The sequence below is a fragment of the Petaurus breviceps genome, unplaced genomic scaffold (genome assembly GCF_028583685.1).
Source record: "Petaurus breviceps papuanus isolate PSGF00001 unplaced genomic scaffold, PetGlider_PUasm1.0 47, whole genome shotgun sequence".
NCBI classification, from domain to species: Eukaryota; Metazoa; Chordata; class Mammalia; order Diprotodontia; family Petauridae; genus Petaurus; species Petaurus breviceps.
In genome coordinates, this window is record NW_027186349.1 from 12206844 (window position 1) to 12224779 (window position 17936).

The window sequence follows — 17936 nt, forward strand, 5'->3', positions numbered from 1 at the left end:
TTTAAAGATCTTCCCTGCCCCTAGGCTAATGTGCACCTGAAGCCTGGGGTGGGGGAGGCTTGTTTTTCAGTAGATACTTTTTGATTGGCCAGTGGGTCCAAAAGGTTGTTACATTCTCTGAGCCAGGAGAAGGCTATATAAGCCCTGATGTGTAGCTTTGTTTTGGGACTCACTTTGAGAAGTGTTCTGTGATTTGATCTGAATTCTGGGAAGCCTTTGTTGAGAGTCCCCCGGCTTTGAAAAACCTAGAATGTGGAAACCCAGATGTTGACTGGGTATGGATGTAATGGTTGGACAGTTTGGAAATCTGTCTACTTGATGTTTCTGTCTTGATAGTTATGCCTGTATACTTTGAGGTTCAGGGTGCTGACCTTTTCTCCTGAACAAGGTAAACGATATATGTCTGACTGATTAAAGTAAGCTTGTTAACCCATTTTGAGTTGCTTTCCTTTAACAAAGCAGATCCAAGAACCTGTGGTAGTTGCAAACCCTGCTACAACAATTAAAAGTAAATGGAAATACATGTAGTCACTGCTATAAATAAATCTCAGTTTTCATAAGTTCTCCTAAAAATGGGTATTTACTAATTCAAGAACTGTAGGCCTAATTAATAGAATGTTAAATCTGGCAAGGGCCCTTGAGGTCACTTGAATCCAACCCACTCATTTTACATCTTGAAGAAAGCAGTAACTTATAATATATCACACAGCTAGTTAGTGCTTGAGCCAGAACTTGTGACCAGGTCTCCTAATTCCAAATGGGATGCTTTCCACCATGCCATTTTCCTTGCATACAGTGATAAGCAGCAGCAATATCATAATTTTTATTACTAAGGCATTTATACACAGAACATTCACCTAAAATCATAACAACAAGCCAGGCTTAGTAAGTGGCATTAAAAGTCATTAAACAATTATAAGAATCTAACCCTATGCGATAAACCTTTTAAGTAAAGCACTATGCTCTTGGGAAGGAGTTTTTGTGTTGATCAAGAAGATAGGAAAAATTCTAAAATTTCAGTCCTTTTAACATAAACTTCAGATGACTATTTAAGAGTCTGAAATCTGAGCTAGTACATGTTTTAACAATATAGTTTCTCATCACCTAAGGATGGAAGAATTACTTTTAGATATGTCACTAAGGCTTAACACTATCTTTCTCCTCATCCTGGCAGGATTCCTTGTTACACATTTCAATTCCTCATTCTCAGAGCTGACAAGTGATTTAAACCAGCTTCCTCTTCTAAATCACACAAAGCAGGTGCTTATGCCTGATTCAACATTAATACCATCATGTTTTATGTGCTTCCAAGATTTTAACTCCCCAAATTGTGTTGGAAGGGTAGTTCTCATTTTCAGGATTAAAAGACTTAACATGGAAATATTGGAAATTGTTTATAAGACAATGTTACTGTTTATTTGATGAGGTCACATAGCCTATTTATCTCTCCTCATTTTCTTTCTAAATTCTTTGCTACTTGCAAAGTATTTTTTTTCCTTTTTGGAGAAAAGAAAAAAAACTATTTGCTACCACTAAGCAAAAATGAATAATAATGAATTACTAATAAGCCATAATGAATGCTATATGTTCGTTAATCAATTATTTAACTTTCATAGGAGTATCTCAGTAAAGGATCAGGGAAAATTTTAAGCTCTAATTGGTCTAACTGCTAATGCTTTTCACTGCCAACTTTATTAGAAGGGTAGTCTACACTTTCTGCCTCCTTTTCCTCCTCATGTAATTTTTCATCTGTTTCTTGGATTCTGGCAGCTGTCCTAACCACTCAACTCATTCTCTCCAAGGTCATCAATGATCACCCACATCACCTAATGCAATGGTTTTTTGTTAAGTGCTCATCTACTTTACAACATCTCATTGTTAAGAATCCTCTTCCCTGCCTCTCCCAACCCCTTGACATTTTCTTCTCCTTTGACTTTTGAATGATATAACCAAATCTTCTCTTTCACCTTTTGCCAACTCTTCTTTTTCATCTTTACCCATAGTGTAGTTCTTCCCTCATATTCTGAATTCTTTCCTCTCTTTTCCAACCAAGAGATAAAGAGGTGGCACTTCCACTGTCTCTGGCTATTACCTTTATCCAAATGAATCTTGAATCTGTATTCCTGGTCCCCACCTTTCTCCTGAACTCCTGCTATACAGTTCTAGGTACCTAATGGAGATTTACTCCTCGATGTTCTACTGACACCTAAAATTCAACAAGTATTTGATAATCTTAATACGTATCAATTACTTAAAATACTCAATTCCCTCGAAAAACCTACTTATTTAAAAATAAAAACATATTTAATGGTTGTTCGCAGCTTTTTATAGAAGCATTTTTTTTGCTTTTGTTTGTAAATTTAAATTCTTGTGTTTATTGATGATAAGGTTCCCAATTAGAAAAAACAACCTACTAATTCTCCTGATATTCCTATTCCTAATGATAGTCATAGATCTATTAGAGAGAAGTGGCCTAAGAGGTCATTTAGTCAAACCTCCTTAATTTAGAGAAGAGGAAACTGAAGTCTGGAAAAGGGAAAAGTGACTTGCCCAAGGTCATACAGGTAGTAAATAGCAGTGGTAGCATTAGAATCCAAGTCTTCTCTTTCATAGCTGGCATGCATTTTTTTTACTTTTTCTTTTAAAGGCAGCTAGCTAACCTAGTGGATAGAATACTGGGCCTGGAGTCAAGAAGACTTGAGTTCAAATCCAGCCTTAATAGTCTCAGATATTTAAGAGTCCTGTGATCCTGGACAAGTCACTTCACCACTGTCTGCCTCAGTTTCCTCAGCTATGAAATGGGGATAATAGTAACACCTCCCAGGTAGAGGAGGTGTTGTTATAAGCTTCAAATGAGATAATATTTATAAAGCACTTAGCACAATGCTTGGCACACAGTAGGCCCTTAAGAAATATTTATTCTCTGTCCTCCTTTCACCATAAACATTTCACTTTGAATCTTTAAAGTCTTCTCTAATTCCAACTTTTAGCTTGCTGGCCACCTCTATTGAATTGTCAAATGTTCTACAATATTCTTAATATTTCTTGCAACTGTGTCCTGTTTTCCATACTTCCTCTAGCACCCTATATCATTGGCTCTCATGATGTCTTCTCTGGATAACTACAATTGCCAAATCTCTCTCTTAAAATCCATCTCCACAATGCCACCAGATTGATCTTTCTGTTTGCATATCTTTGAACATTTTTCCCCCTGTTTAAAAACATCCAAGGGCTTCTCATTGCCTCTAATGCAAAGACTAGCTTCCTTAATTTGAATTTCAAGATCTTTCACAATATAGCCCTCCACTATTTTTCCACCCTTATCTCATAGGATATAGTAGAAAGAATGACTGATTTAACATCAAGGAACAAGTGTTCAGATCCTAGCTTTACTAGCTATGTGATCTTGTGAAAATTACTTCACCTCTGGATCTTAGTTTATTCATCTGTAAAATAAGGGGGTGTAGCAGCAAGCACCCTGGAGTCCCTAGGGTGGCTGCTCACAGGTTCTTGGATCTGCTTTGTTAAAGGAAAGCAACTCAAAATGGGTTAACAAGCTTACTTTAATTAGTCAGACATATATCGTTTACCTTGTTCAGGGGAAAAAGGTCAGCACCCCAAACTTCAAAATATACAGACAGAATTATCAAGACATTAACAGATCAAGTAGACAGCTTTCCAAACTGTCCAACCATTACATCCATACCCAGTCAACATCTGGGTTTCCACATCTGGGTTTTTCAAAGCCGGGGAACTCTCAACAACGGCTTCCCAGAATTCAGATCAAATCACAGAACACTTCTCAAACTGAATCCTAAAACAAAGCTACACATCAGGGCTTATATAGCCTTCTCCAGGCTCAGAGAAAGTAACAACCTTTTGGACCCACTGGCCAATCAAAAAGTATCTACTGAAAAACAAGCCTCCCACCCCAGGCTCCACCTGCACTTTAGCCTAGGGGCAGGGAAGATCTTTAAAATTTACATTCTCATTACAGGGGGTTGCTTTACTAACGTTTTTTTCAACTCTGAAGCTAAAATCCTGTGCTCTAGCCAAACTGGACTCACTTTTGAAACACATGTTTTGCTTTCCCACCTTTGTGCTTTTTACTCAGACCATTTTTTATGCCTGAAATACCTTGACTTCTGCCTCCTGATAATTTCCCAAGCCCCACTAAAAATATATCACTTCCTCCCTAAAGCTTTGCTCAATTTGCCTAGCTAGACCCTCTGACTTCTCTTAGCTCAAGGGGCAGACCAATAAAGGCAGCTCAGCTGCCTTTAGATGACTGTGCATTTTTGGATAAAGGTACATGCAGACATACATACAATAGTTAATTATGTTAATATGTGTACATTCTTGCAACTAATTTGTAACATTTGTCATGGAACTTTCCTAGGAAGATAGGATATAGAAACTACTGAAACCCTAATAAACAGTTTCCAGAAGGGGAAAATAGCATAACTAATAAAGATGCATAGTAGTTTCAAATCCCAGCATCACTGTACTTTGCAATGATTAGCAACATCACACTGGAAATAGAGATGCATTTTCACAATAATATTTCACATTTATATGGCATTTTCAAGTTTACAAAGTGCTTTTATAGAAATGATCTAAATTAATCCTCGCAGCTCTATGATCTAAGTACTGTTATTATCCCTGCAGTAATGATGAGGAAACTGAAGACCAGAGGCTAAGGGTGACATATTTATTAAGTATCTGAGGCAGGATTTGATCTCACTCCTCCTGACTCCAAGTCAAGTCATTTGTCCGCAAGATCACACTGTCACTCCTCTGTATGTTACCATCATCCTCATGTCTCACCAAATACTGGTGTACCACACCGCTCTGAATTTTAAAAATCACAGGCCTATGCAATGCCAACAACTGACCTGTTGGACGTCTTGTTGGAAAACACACAGCTGAAGCCGCTGATGCAGACGGACCTTCCGGTGCTGCCAGATGTTTTCTAGTTGCCTCTGATGGTGAAGAACTTCGTGGATGACGTCAAGAACATGGTGCACCGCCTTGGAGTAGTTTGCAGAGGCTGTCAACGAATCTGAACTACCAGGAGTTAAAGGCCGTTGGAGTTTGTCAAGCAAGGATTTCCCATCTTGGCTTACCTGCCCAGGAATAAAGTTAGCATTTATTTCAGGGGTGAGGGCTCTGTTCAGCATGCCTTGCCTTCTTACAAATATGCTTATATATACAGGTTTCATTTCCATTCAAATGTGTTTTTTATAGAAAAAATAAAACTATCAGTTATCTGATGACAAGAAACAAAAAAATGAGTTAAAATAAGAGCTATAATAATTAGATAATTACAATCTTATATATTATATGTAAATATATTATTATATATTATATCATTATATATGTTTATATGTCAAAGTTTCATAATTATCTAAGAACAGGAAGAAGCATTAAGGACTTCTGACTATGGCTAAACCTTACATAAGCAGCTGTATTGTAACACAAGACCAAAACCAACCAAACACCAGGTAAGTTTGTTTGGTTTAAATCCAACATTTCAGACATATATATCTATCATCTCTCTATATACACATATACATATACACACAGATATACATGTATGTACACATAAAATGATATATAATTATATAATATAATTATAAGATATTTTATAGCAATAAAATAATAATAAAAATAGGAACTATCATACCTTAAAATTAACACAGTTGGGTCTAAATACAATTAATTAACAACCAGAAACACATTTGATGTTTATCTGTGTGAGTGTGATGGTGTAATTGTTAATAAACTGACGTATACCATTCTTTACTAAAAAGACTTAAATCTACTAAAATTACATGGCTATTGAGTCTGAACTGATCAATAGCTGGTACTCCAAAAACAGAGTTCATTAGGATAGGTAAACCCTCAAACACACATACATTTTCACATACACACATATGTGCACGCACATACGTATCAATGAATATAGTTATATATTTATACATATATGTAGACATGCACAGTGCATACATATATGCACATGTATATAGATATTACAAGGAAGTATAGCAAATCATCACATAGACTCAAAGGTCTGTGATTTCCTTGGTGTATGTGTTCCTTCCACCTTCACAAGTCATAAAGTACTTGTAATTTGGTCAATAAATCTTAAGTATACTCAAGAAATTACATGGCTTAGCCATAGTTTCAGAGGCAAGATTTGAACCCAGGTTTTCCTGACTCCAAGTATGACATTAAATCCATTATGCTATGCAGACACTCTAAAGTATCACAAAAACATAAAATATAAATGCCAAATTTGGAAAAATCTCATGATTTTAAAAAACAGTAACATAGTGCAGGACAATTATTAAGTGCTTAAATTATTTGTTGATATAATTTGATAAAAATTCTACATGTGTGCCAGACAAATACTAGGAAAATTAACATAGCTGGGTCTAAATACAATTCAGAACTTTATTGAATACAGAGATTAACCTGACAATTTTCAATTTAAGATACTGTCATGTCCCATAAGAGACTGCAAGTTATACCGTGATAGCTAATTATCAAACTTCTATTAAAGTATGCATGTGTGTGTGTATAAATAAAAAGTGGAAGTGCTAACAGCAGAAGAAACATAATATGTGCACTTAAGTCTATTCAATCAATCAATATTTATTAAGCACCTACTCTGTTGCAGGCAATGCTAAATAATAAGAGATTACTATTACAAATCATTAGAAAATTATCATTAGACCCAAGAGACTTCAATGATGTGCCTAAAACTGGAGGGTGTCATTTGGCCAGGGGAAAGGCACAGAGTGATTTCTAAATATATACTTCTCTCTTACCTTTCTAGCTAGATCCTTCTAAAACTGAAAAGCCATGGGTTTGGATCCTTTATTAAAGGAAGGAAATAAGTAGGGACACTTCACTTACAAAAGAAATTAGGTACAGAAAAAAAGATAAAAATACAGTGAAGATATGAAAGGATAACATTACAAGGGTAATCTCTGGAAACTAACAGCAAAGGCTAAAAAAGAATTCTCCCAGAGTAGTTTCGAATATTTTCCTAGTTAAAGTGTAGGATTAGGTGATGTCAGATTATGGAGTACCAGACGGGTAGAAGAATATTTGTGGCTTTAACCATGAGGGTGACATCAGGGATTGCTTAGCTGCCCTGGAAGCTGGGAGAGTGTGAGAGCCCCACTTCAGTCCTTGCCCAACAAATGAAATGAGAGCCCAGTTCAAGAGTCCATTGATCCAATTTTAGTAGTAAAGCGTAGGGGAATTCTGTCATATCATATCTGCACAACAAGAGAGCTGTCAAATTCCAGTGCAAAGAACATTTTTCATATTGTTATACAATTCACTATTTCCAGTAACAAGAGTTTCAGTCTCCATTCTCTCTCTCCTCCAGGATGTTTACAATTCAACATCTACTTTAGCAGTGAAAACTTAACAAAGGGTTCAGAGAAACAAAAACAATAACAATTTCTCTAGGAGGTTTAATAAAGACACACACTGATTTAACGAAACTCTACCATTTGTTGCTTTCCAGTCTTCTTACACTTTGCTCACCCCCACATACTCTGTGACCAAGTAACACTGGCCTCCAGCGAACACATCTGCCAAATGTGGTCTCATTGCCTGTTCTTTATGACTGGAATCCTCTCCATTTTCATCTCCAAATCCTGGTTTCTTTTAAATCCCTGCTAAAATCTCACCTTCTACCAGCAGCCTTTCCCAATCCTCTAATGCTGGTAATCCATTTCCTCTGCTGATTATCTCCAATATATTCTAGATATGTCTTTTTTATATAGTTATTTGCATATATTAGACTGTGACCTCTTCAATAGTGGTGGTTAGTTTTTATCTTTAGTGCTTAGCACACAGTAGGCACTTAAAAATTTTTACTGACTGATTGACTGTTGGTGCAGAAACAAAAAAGTATGCCAGCAAAAATTTTTATCATCAACAACTAGGGGTAAATTTTTATTTTTAAATATAAGCAAACTGGGAATATAGACTCACTTTTTCTTTTTAACCTCAAAAACCACCTTCAGGAATATATTTCTGTCCACTAAAGGAATACCTGTATGCAAATGTATTGATAGAGTTATGTAGTTTAAGGGAATAAGATTAGCACAACCTATTTCAGTAACACAGAAAAATCTGCTTCTTTTTACTCTTAGCAAACAGTATTCTGTGGCCAAGATAAACATGATGATTATTTTATAGTCTAATGGTCTATTTTGCAAAAGAAAAGGTTCCAAAAATAAACATCCTTCATTCTAGCATATCCCAGAAAGAGATGAACAGAAGGAGATATTGCAAAGAAAAAGGGAAGCCAAGTAAATTACATATAATTTTTTTAAAAGTCCAACAACACAAGCAATTAATAAAAAGCTCATGATAGGCTAAGTACTTCAGGGCTGTCTTGATTCTACTGCCAGGTAAATTCTAATGGATTCAAACAAGCTATGTCATCCTAATTTCAAAATGTGTTTATTTCTAGGTATCTTTGTAGTGTGAATAGTGGCAAATTTCATATCAATTTTTTTTACAATAAGTCTGCCATTAATTTATAGGCTAAGTTGTCCTCATTATCTCAAACTGCTGTGTTTGTGTGTGTGTGTGTGTGTGTGTGTGTGTGTGTGTGTGTGTGTGTGTGTGAGACAGAGAAAGAGAGAGAGACAGAGAGAGAGAGAGAGAGAGCGCTACACTTGGGAAAGGTTGCTAAGATGCTATGAGTTAAGTTGTATACTATAAAAAAATTTTACAAATAACCAAATAATAGCAAATATTTACAGGTAAATGAAAGGAAAATGCAAAGATTAATTAAATCAATAAAAGTGCTTAAATATGTGACAAACATGACTAACATGTCAAGAATAGCTTCCAACATTTAAGAGAAAATAAATGCCTGGAATCTAAGTGAGCAATTAATTAGACTATTTTAGTTAAAAGTAAATAAAGAATAATAATAATACTAGCATTTATATAGTCCTTACTACATGCCTGGCATTGTGCTAAGCACTTTAAAAATATTATCTTCTTTGGTCCTCACAACAGCCTTGAGAGGTTATCTCCATTCTGTGGAGGCAGACAGAGGTGAAATAGCTTACCCTGGGTCACACAGCAAGTAAGGGTATAAGGCTGAATTTGAACTCTGGCCTTCCTGACTCCAGGCCAAGTACCCTAACCACTGCACTATAAGCTGCCTCTGAGTGGGGAAAGAACGTCTTTCTACTTTTTCTGCCATACGTGACAAAATCAAATGACACAGAAATTCACTGCTAAGTTTGCTAATTTCTATTTCTGGTTTCTGGATCTTGAAACTTACTACTAGATTACATCTGGCTAAAATGACTCCAGCAGGAATATCTACCTATTCACCTGCAAAATGTCAATGTTTCATAATTATCTAAGAACAGGAAACAGCATTAAAGGCTTCTGACTATGGCTAAACCTGACATAAGAAACTGTATTACATAACCCAAGACCAAAACCAACCAAACATCAGGTAAGTTTGTTTGGTTTAAATCGAACATTTCAAACCTAAAAGGGAGGTTGTGACCACTTGATGCTCCAGAGGCAAAATGCTGTAATGAATTGAGAAAGAATGTTGAGTAAAAACAAAATATTTTGATACCATGAAGATATAAGTAATGGCGATTAACCTTTATTGGAAAAACTGTAATTCTTTTCTTGGGCAGAGAATAAAGGAATTAATAAATGGAGTCTAGGAGGTACAGGTATAATGAGATGATCTATGCATTGGCAATCCAAGGGCAAGAGTTTTTGGTGTTTTGTTATTTTTGGTGGGAGGAGGGGAAGGACTTGGAGTCAGGGGCAACAGCTACTATTTATAGCACAGGATTTAATATTCATCCTGCATTTGGTTTTACAAGTGCCTATTCTCTTCCCCAGCTCTGGTTTAACATAATACTTTTTTATTTCATATTTTTGATAAAGTTGAAGATGGTGAGGAAAGGCTGACTTTCAAGGATCCCAGGTCAATAGAAGGAAAGAGACTAGGATGGTTAAAGTTCTTGGTTATGCCCCAGATACAGAGAAGCAGCCACTTAGCACTGGTGAGAAGTTGCAAAACATAGGATGAAGTAACCGCCCTAAGAAGTTAACATGAAAATTCAGGCCTAAAACTAATTGTCGAAAGGTTTACATACCAGCTGTGTTGAATTGAGGGCAATACATGCAGCAGAGTTGAAGACAAAGTGTCTGGCTTTTCTGGCCTTTCTAAAATGGCAGGCTAAATGGAACTGGAGTGTTCAGAATCAACGTCTAGAATCTGGATTTGTAATTTAGGCTTTCTGCTTCTGGTTTGCTGCATAGATGAGCTCTGCAGACGCACAAAACAATACTACACTACTCCTGCTTAGGTTCCTCCATGGTGATGCATCTCTTTTCCACCCCTAGGCAGTTACTTGTTGTTACTGTTCATTTTTCAGTCGCATCCAATTCTTCATGACTCCATTTTGGGGTTTTCTTGGCAAAGTTTGCCGTTTCCTTCTCTGGCTCATTTTACATATAAGGAAACTGAGACAAACTGAGTTAAGTGACATATTCAGGGTCACACCCCTAGTAAGTGCCTGAGGCCAAATTTGAATTCAGGAAGATGAGTCTTTCTAACTCCAGGCCTGGCATTCAATTCTCTGTGCAACCTAGCTGCCCAGGTAGTTACTAGAAATGGCTAAATGAGGAGAGTGTTTGAAAGCTACCACCAAGGGTTTTCTTAGTTATCTCCTATGGGCACATGGCATTATTCTTCCAGAACGGCCCCAGCTGATTTTATGGGGGATTTTTTCCCTCTATAACACTACAACTTGGAAAAACCTCAACTCTCTAGGAGATGCTTTTAAAGGGGAAGAGGATGGGAAAAAGAAAAACAACCACCGTTTTTGAAACTTACCAGCTCTGATGTTATGCCAAAGATGGAGTATAATCTATTAAATCCAAAGCAACACTGCTTTGTTTGATGAGGCTTTAAAATAATTGGTTTATAAACTTACTATCAAGGCAACTGAGATTCTATATCCATAACAGAGGTGTAACTCTACAAAGCTAATGATTGGGGTGACTCATATATTTTGCTGTTTGTTTTTATCCTACCCTAATGACAATAATAATATCATCTTGTATTTATACAGTGCCTTGAAGCTAAGAAACACAACAGGCTTTGCAGAGAGGAGCTTATTAAATCTCATAAAGTCCTGTTGAGGCATGCGGTGAGTCAGTGTGTTTTTCAAAAGAAGAAATTGAGGCAGGGAGTAAGTTAGCCAAAGTTACATAAAACCATAGAATGTCAGAGCAGAAAAACTCTAAAGATTTGCCTGTCCAATACCCTCATTTTATACATGAAGAAACTTAACAATAAAGTGACCTGTCCAAAGTCACACAAGGGTTAGTGGCAAAGCAAGAATGAAAACCCATGTTTCTTGGCATCATCTCTAGTTTTGTGGGTGTCTTAGTGGTTCAAGGAAAAAAGTTGAGGCCAGTCTCCTGCCCCGATCAGATCACTCTTTATGTTTTAAAGTGGTAAATGCTTTTAAATGAATAATTTGTTTCTTTAAATGATTTTAATGCAATCTAATTGGGAGCTTTAATCTAGCAATATGGCCAGGGCTTAATGTATTGATCATCTTTTTATAAATAGGAAATGTTTTGAGATATATTTCTACAAAGGATACATACTTTTTAATAACAAATGAAAAGCAAAACATAACTAACTTATAGTATCTCTAAAACTATAAGTCAAATGTGTCAGTCTGTTTTGCTTAACTATGCTTTATTTTAAAAGGATGGTTTCTAGGAAGAGGAAGAGACAGAGATGTTCTTTTTTTTTCTTTTTTAAATAATTTATTGATGTAGGAAAACAAAAGTAAAACTATATGACATCCTAACTTTCTATGCATATTGCCCTATCCATCTGGGTGATTTAAGTACATTAGCTCCAAATCTGGCAAGCTGAAGCAAGCAAAAGTTTATAAAGACTCAGGTATGTTCCTGTTGATGAAATATAAACAGCATCAACATGGGGCAAGTCTAATTAAAACAGAGCAGAACAGGTGTTTATGTAAAAAAAAAATTACTGGCAAGTCTTTCTATTTCCTATTTACACCATCAGTACCACTAGAAACAAGGAAAGTTGAATGGAGATGGTTTCAATTTTCTCTTTTTTTTAAATTTAAAAGGATTTTGCTAAAAATACAAGGTGATTATTTGCCTTGAAACTGAACATTTCCTCATCCATAAAAAGAAGCTTTTGTTCTAGATGATCTCTAAATTCTTCCATGGACCTGACATTCTGATTCTATGATTCCTAGAGCCAAAGACTTCACTCAGTTACCACCCGAGGGAGAAAAGTCTGAACAGCTTAAGAGAAAAGGGAGATCATTTTTTAAAAGATGCATCAGAATTTTATTCAGCTCCATGAAAAGTTCTATCAGTCTTTTCAGAATAAGTCTTCTGGGGCTTACAGTTTCTCTACAAACATATTCTTAGGCTGAAAATGTGTGGCTTAAAAGCTCAGTCTAAGAACTTTTTTATTTCTATGCAATTTGTCCATTTTAAACTATCTGCACCAATTAAAAATCTAGTGAGATGCTATCCTAGGCTGAGGAAACATGTCCCATATTTAGGTGCCCCATTTTCTTTGTGAGCTTGAATCTGATTTCAAAGTGAATAAAAGAATGAATGACAACAACATGACTCTCTACCCTCACAGTACCTTTCTTAAACAGGCTAGTTCTTTCAGTGGCTGAAGAGAACAAGGTTTAAGTATAACCTTGTATTATCTCAGAGAAAAAAAAAAAACATTGTTCCATGCCTACAGGTCACATTCCTGGCCCTGGCCCTAACCAAGCATCTCATATGCATGTGCCACTGGTCAAAGGAGTGACTGAACAGTCCAAACATCATCACCACTACTTGAAGTACAACTCGGACAATACGTTCTATTCTCAGCAAGGGAGTGGTGCTCCTCACAGGTAAAGAAAAAAATGATCCTTCACTCTTTGTAACTGGAAAAACTGAGATTCAGAGAAGTTACCCTATATTCGGTACAGAATTGTGAAAAAGAATCAGTGATTCTTGGAATTCTTAATTGCTTAAGTCACACTCCAACCTCAAGCATCAGCAGGATTTAGTCAGTTAATATTCTCTTCAATTGTCTGCTCTGCATACAGAATAGGATCACTTTATGCTCTAAGATGCAAAAGCAGGGGGTGGAGGAGGTGGATGAGAGGTAGTGGGGGGACAATGGTGTTGAATTTTTACATTACATAAACAACATGTACTAAGCAAATACTAGAGAGGTTTTGTAGGCTCAAAAGAAAAAACCCAAACCCAAACCAAATATGTCTCACTTCTGATCAAGAGGAACCAATAAGAAAGAGAATCCTCTAAGAGAAAAGCTATAAGCAAGGAATAAGCTATTGAGATTTTTATATCAACTATTCCCTAGGGCTCTGGACAAGCTGGCCCAGTTTCTGAGATGAAGTTAAGGTAAATAAGATTTTTAAAAAGAGTGAAAGGACCAAAGGCAAGGATCAGAAAAGAAGAATACTTATTTGTAGCTTTAAGATTTCTACTTAATAATAAGTTGTTCTTACATTTTAGTGTTCATGAAGTTCTAGTTTCATAAAGTTCCTCTTTTCTCTCTCTCCCCTCCCCCAGATATATAACGTATATATGTGCTTACATACATATATGTGTGTATTAATTTTTAAAAAACTAAAATATGGTTGGGGAATTTGGGGATGATACCCTTGAGTATCATAGAGATACCTAGAGACAAGGTGCCCTTATGAACTCTAGAAAAACATTCTTCTTACTTGGATACTGTGCAAACATGATCCTTTATCTGGGAACAGCATATAGAAATATCAGTGAGCAGTTCATAAGAGGTAGATTTAAACCCTTAAGACTTGAAACTATAAAACTAAGTCACAGAAGTAACTTTTTGACACCCAAAGATAGATTTATATAAATTATTATTCAAACGATCTATATATTTGTTAACTCTCTCATAAAAGTAAAGTCTGAAATTCCCAATGTTTTCTAAAAGAAATACTGGGCTGGAAAATAAAAGCCTTTGGTTTAAGCTTAGCTCTGCAAGTCTGTCAAGAGACTGTATGACTATGGGCAACTCATTGAACCTTTCTATACTTAAGTTTTCTCACTGATGAAATATTTGAAAAATCTAACATGTAATTCTTTAAAAAGCACTTTGTAACCTTAAAAGAGCACATATAAATCTGAATTGGTATGAGCTAATCTAATCTAATTTGTGAATTAATAAAAATATTATCTAGCATTTACATAGCACTTTGTGCCAGGAACTGTGCTAAGCACTTTACAAATATACTTGATTTAAAAATACACATTTTAAACATCAATCCTGAATATGCTCAAAAATAAACTGCCTTAACATGAAAAAGAATCAATATTAGAACATCAGAATTCAAAAAGGGAAAAACTATCACAAATAATTTATTCACTTGAGTAGGTTTTGTTAGAGAAAAAAATTATGACAGCACCTATGAAAAGATAGATGTTTCAGACATGAGACCCTCTTTCCTAAAAAGTCTTATTTAGGAGGATTAAAAAGATGAATTCTGTTAAACAAATATTTATTGAGTAGCTACTATAACACTCAAGGGCTTAGAGGAAACATTAATAAAATGAGAATAACCTAGGGCAACAAATAAATGTGTACTGTGACTAAAAATCAAGCCTCTAAGATTTAAGTTTAATCACTTACCTAAGGCAAATGAAAAAAAACAAAAACAATAAAGCAATAACTAATTTAAAAGAACAGTTGAAACAACTGCAGCAAAGGAAGTCCTTTCTCTTGGAATTGCTTTTAAGAATCCTCAAGATTCCTCCCAGACTATTCATAATTTCTTATTTTCAAGTTCTTTAGGGCATGGAAAAAAGCAATATTATTGTTACAAAAACCTTAGTTAGAAAGATTACTTACTTCTGAGTAAGCAAGGGTGATATGTTCATAGATTCCTTGGTGATGGTGAATCGCATCTTCTAAATCCTGCAGCTCAGAAGGAAGTTCTACCTCACCACAGGCTTTGCACCATGAATCTACGTTACTCATGTACTAAAAAGTAAAAAAAAAAAATTACCTTTACTGACAATAATTTAAACTAATTAGAAACATACATTTTGATAGCAATTTTAAGGATGAGTGATTAAAAGAAGAAATAGTTATTTAAAATTATTTGTTTAATTATAAATTAAATATATTATATAAATTATATATTAGTATATTATATTATAATATAACATATATTAAAATAGTATAAATAATTATAAAATTATTTAAAATTCAATCTAACTGGTTAATAAGCTTTAAGGAGTGATGAAATTAACTGAAAAGTCCTACCTCTGAAAACATGTTCCTTATTCCACTACATGGGTGCACAAAGCTGAACTCCATTTCGCTATCATCAAATTCTACCAAAGTCATGGCTCCAAAATATCTCAATTTTGTGAGCCCCTCTCAGCCGTATCCCCCCCTCCTAGATTTAAGCACTAATAGAAAAATAAAAGCAAATGAAGTCATTTACCTAATATTAGCAAGAATGGCCTGCCCAGTTTTTCTACCCACTGCAAAAGCAAATGAGCAGGAGGACTAAAATTAAACAACTGAGGAGAATGAAATTCTCAACTGAGGATGTTGAATCTGGGAGAGAGATAAGGGCATATGGAAGCAGTGAAATCTTTGGAGTCCTAACCTAATCTGCATGTAAACTAGAACAGTCCTAGCTATACTAACCAGCTCACAGAATATCAGCTGCAGTCTCTAGCAGTTGAAAGTCACTCCAATCTCTCTTTAGGTCCTCCCAGTCTTATTTCCCTATTGTTAATCAAACAGCTGATAAATCACTGCCAATTTTCTTATGGGATGGCCTATTAGGATTCATGATAGTTAAGTGTCTAAGGCACACATACAGCAGGAGGCCCAATTAAGAAACTAATCCAATTAAGCTAAAGAGACATAAACTTTTTTTTCTCTATTTTAAATTCTTTCATATCCTTTCCACTAAAACATTTTCCTAGATGTAAGGAAAAGCAAAGGACGACTAGCTATTACAAATGAGTGAATGAGTGAAGAACAAATGAATCAATCAATCAATGAAGCATTTGCTATAAAGCCCTTACTATGTACAAAGCACTGTGATATGTTTGCTGAACAGTGGGCTTGATCAAGAAGACTCATCCTCCTGAGTTCAAATGTGGCCCTGGGCAAGTCACCTAATCCAGTTTGCCTCAGTTTTCTCATCTGCAAAATGAGCTGAAGGAAAAAAAAAAAAAAACCAAAACCAAAAAAAAAAAAAAAAAAAAAAAAAAACCACTCCAGTATCCTAGCCAGGAAACACCAAATTGGGTCATGAAAAGTTGGACAGGACTGAAACAACTAAACGTCAACAATAATGTATTTGCCAATCAGGAAATTTACTATATGCCTTTTAAAATGTAATATGAATAATCTTTTTTTTCACCATGAATCTATATTGCTTATGTACTAGAAAGTAAAATAATAATAACAATAATTATTCTTAACCATAATAACATGTTCAGATCTGCAATAATACTTAGGAGAAATGAAAAGAATACTGCAGGATATAGCAAGACACCTCAGTTCATATTCCACTTACTAGTTGTGTGACTGTAATGTTAATGGGATATTAGATCTTCCCTGCCTATTAATAATAGGCCTCACATTTAGCCCATTAAGGAAAGTTTGCTTTGGGAGGCTTGCTTATAGGAAGGCTTTCACACCTCTTGCTAATTTCTGATTAGTCAATGAATCAAGAAGGTTGTGATGCCTTCTGGCTCTGATAAGTGTATACATACTCTGAATTGGTATTTTGCTTTGGGGGACTTGCTTATGAGAAGATCTTTGTGATCCCCTGTTCAAGATTCTGAGTGGCTTCAGAATTCCCAGCTGCTCAGATGTAAAGGCTCTCTCGATCCAGAGATATATGTAAAGTGTATAGTTGATTCAGGCAGTCAGAGTCCTGTCTGTTGGTCTTTATTTCTCTGCTTATATTTTCTCTGTATTTTCTCTGAAGTTCAGTGCACTGACTTTTCGCCTGAACTAGTGAATGTAGATTATTGACCCCTTAAATAGCTATCTTTCGTAGTAAAGCAGATCTATAAACCTGTGCTAGCAGCCATCCTGGGTATGCCAGTGTGGTTGCCACTACAGTGACCTTAGGCAAGTGATTTAGAATTTCTGGGCCTCATCTATTTGATAAAATGGGAATGAAGCTTTAATTTGCCTAAAGACAGCAAGGTGGATCAGATGTTCTTGAGATCCTTTATAGGCTTAGAATTTATAATCTGATGATTTAACAATACATCCAAGTTCTTTTTTCTACCCTTTCTAATGCTATGATAGCAATTAAGAAGTTAGAAAACATTTGGAGCATTTAAAATTGGGTATTTCCTGGGAATCTCAAATTCAATACTTCTAAGAGAACTCACTGTCTTTTCCCACGTACCTGACTTTCTGATTTCTATTGAGAATATTACCACACTTCTAGCTACCCAGGTTTACAACCTTGTTATCCTTGATTCTGAACTCTCAATCATCCCACATATCCAATCAATTGCAAAATCTGGTAGTGTCTTTGTCCATACCGTCTTTCAGTTTTGTCCCCTTCTCTCCACTCACACAGCCACTACTCTAGCTCTAGCGGTCATCACCACTTCCCAGGACTTTCCCACTAGCCTCATAATTAGTCTCCCTGCCTCAAATCTCTTCCTACTCAACTATCTAGGCCACCACCAATGTCCAGATCTCCCAGGCTCAGTTCCTATGTGTCATCCTGCACTTCTCACTATCTTTCACCTACCATATCCAATCTCTTGCCAAAGCCTGTTGATTTCACCTTTGCAATATTTCTCAC

General features: G+C 35.7%; 1 protein-coding gene across 7 annotated transcripts in view; it reads right to left on the reverse strand.

Annotated features, from left to right (window-relative positions):
• The window catches only part of TRIO (trio Rho guanine nucleotide exchange factor), a 534181-nt gene that overhangs the window by 245226 nt on the left and 271019 nt on the right, over positions 1 to 17936 (reverse strand). For all 7 annotated transcript variants that reach the window (XM_069101424.1, XM_069101423.1, XM_069101425.1 and 4 more), the window contains 2 exons: positions 14987 to 15118; positions 4896 to 5126 (listed from right to left, as the gene is read on the reverse strand). In XM_069101424.1, the coding sequence (XP_068957525.1) occupies positions 4896 to 5126; positions 14987 to 15118 (363 nt within the window). The remainder of the gene's footprint in view (positions 1 to 4895; positions 5127 to 14986; positions 15119 to 17936) is intronic.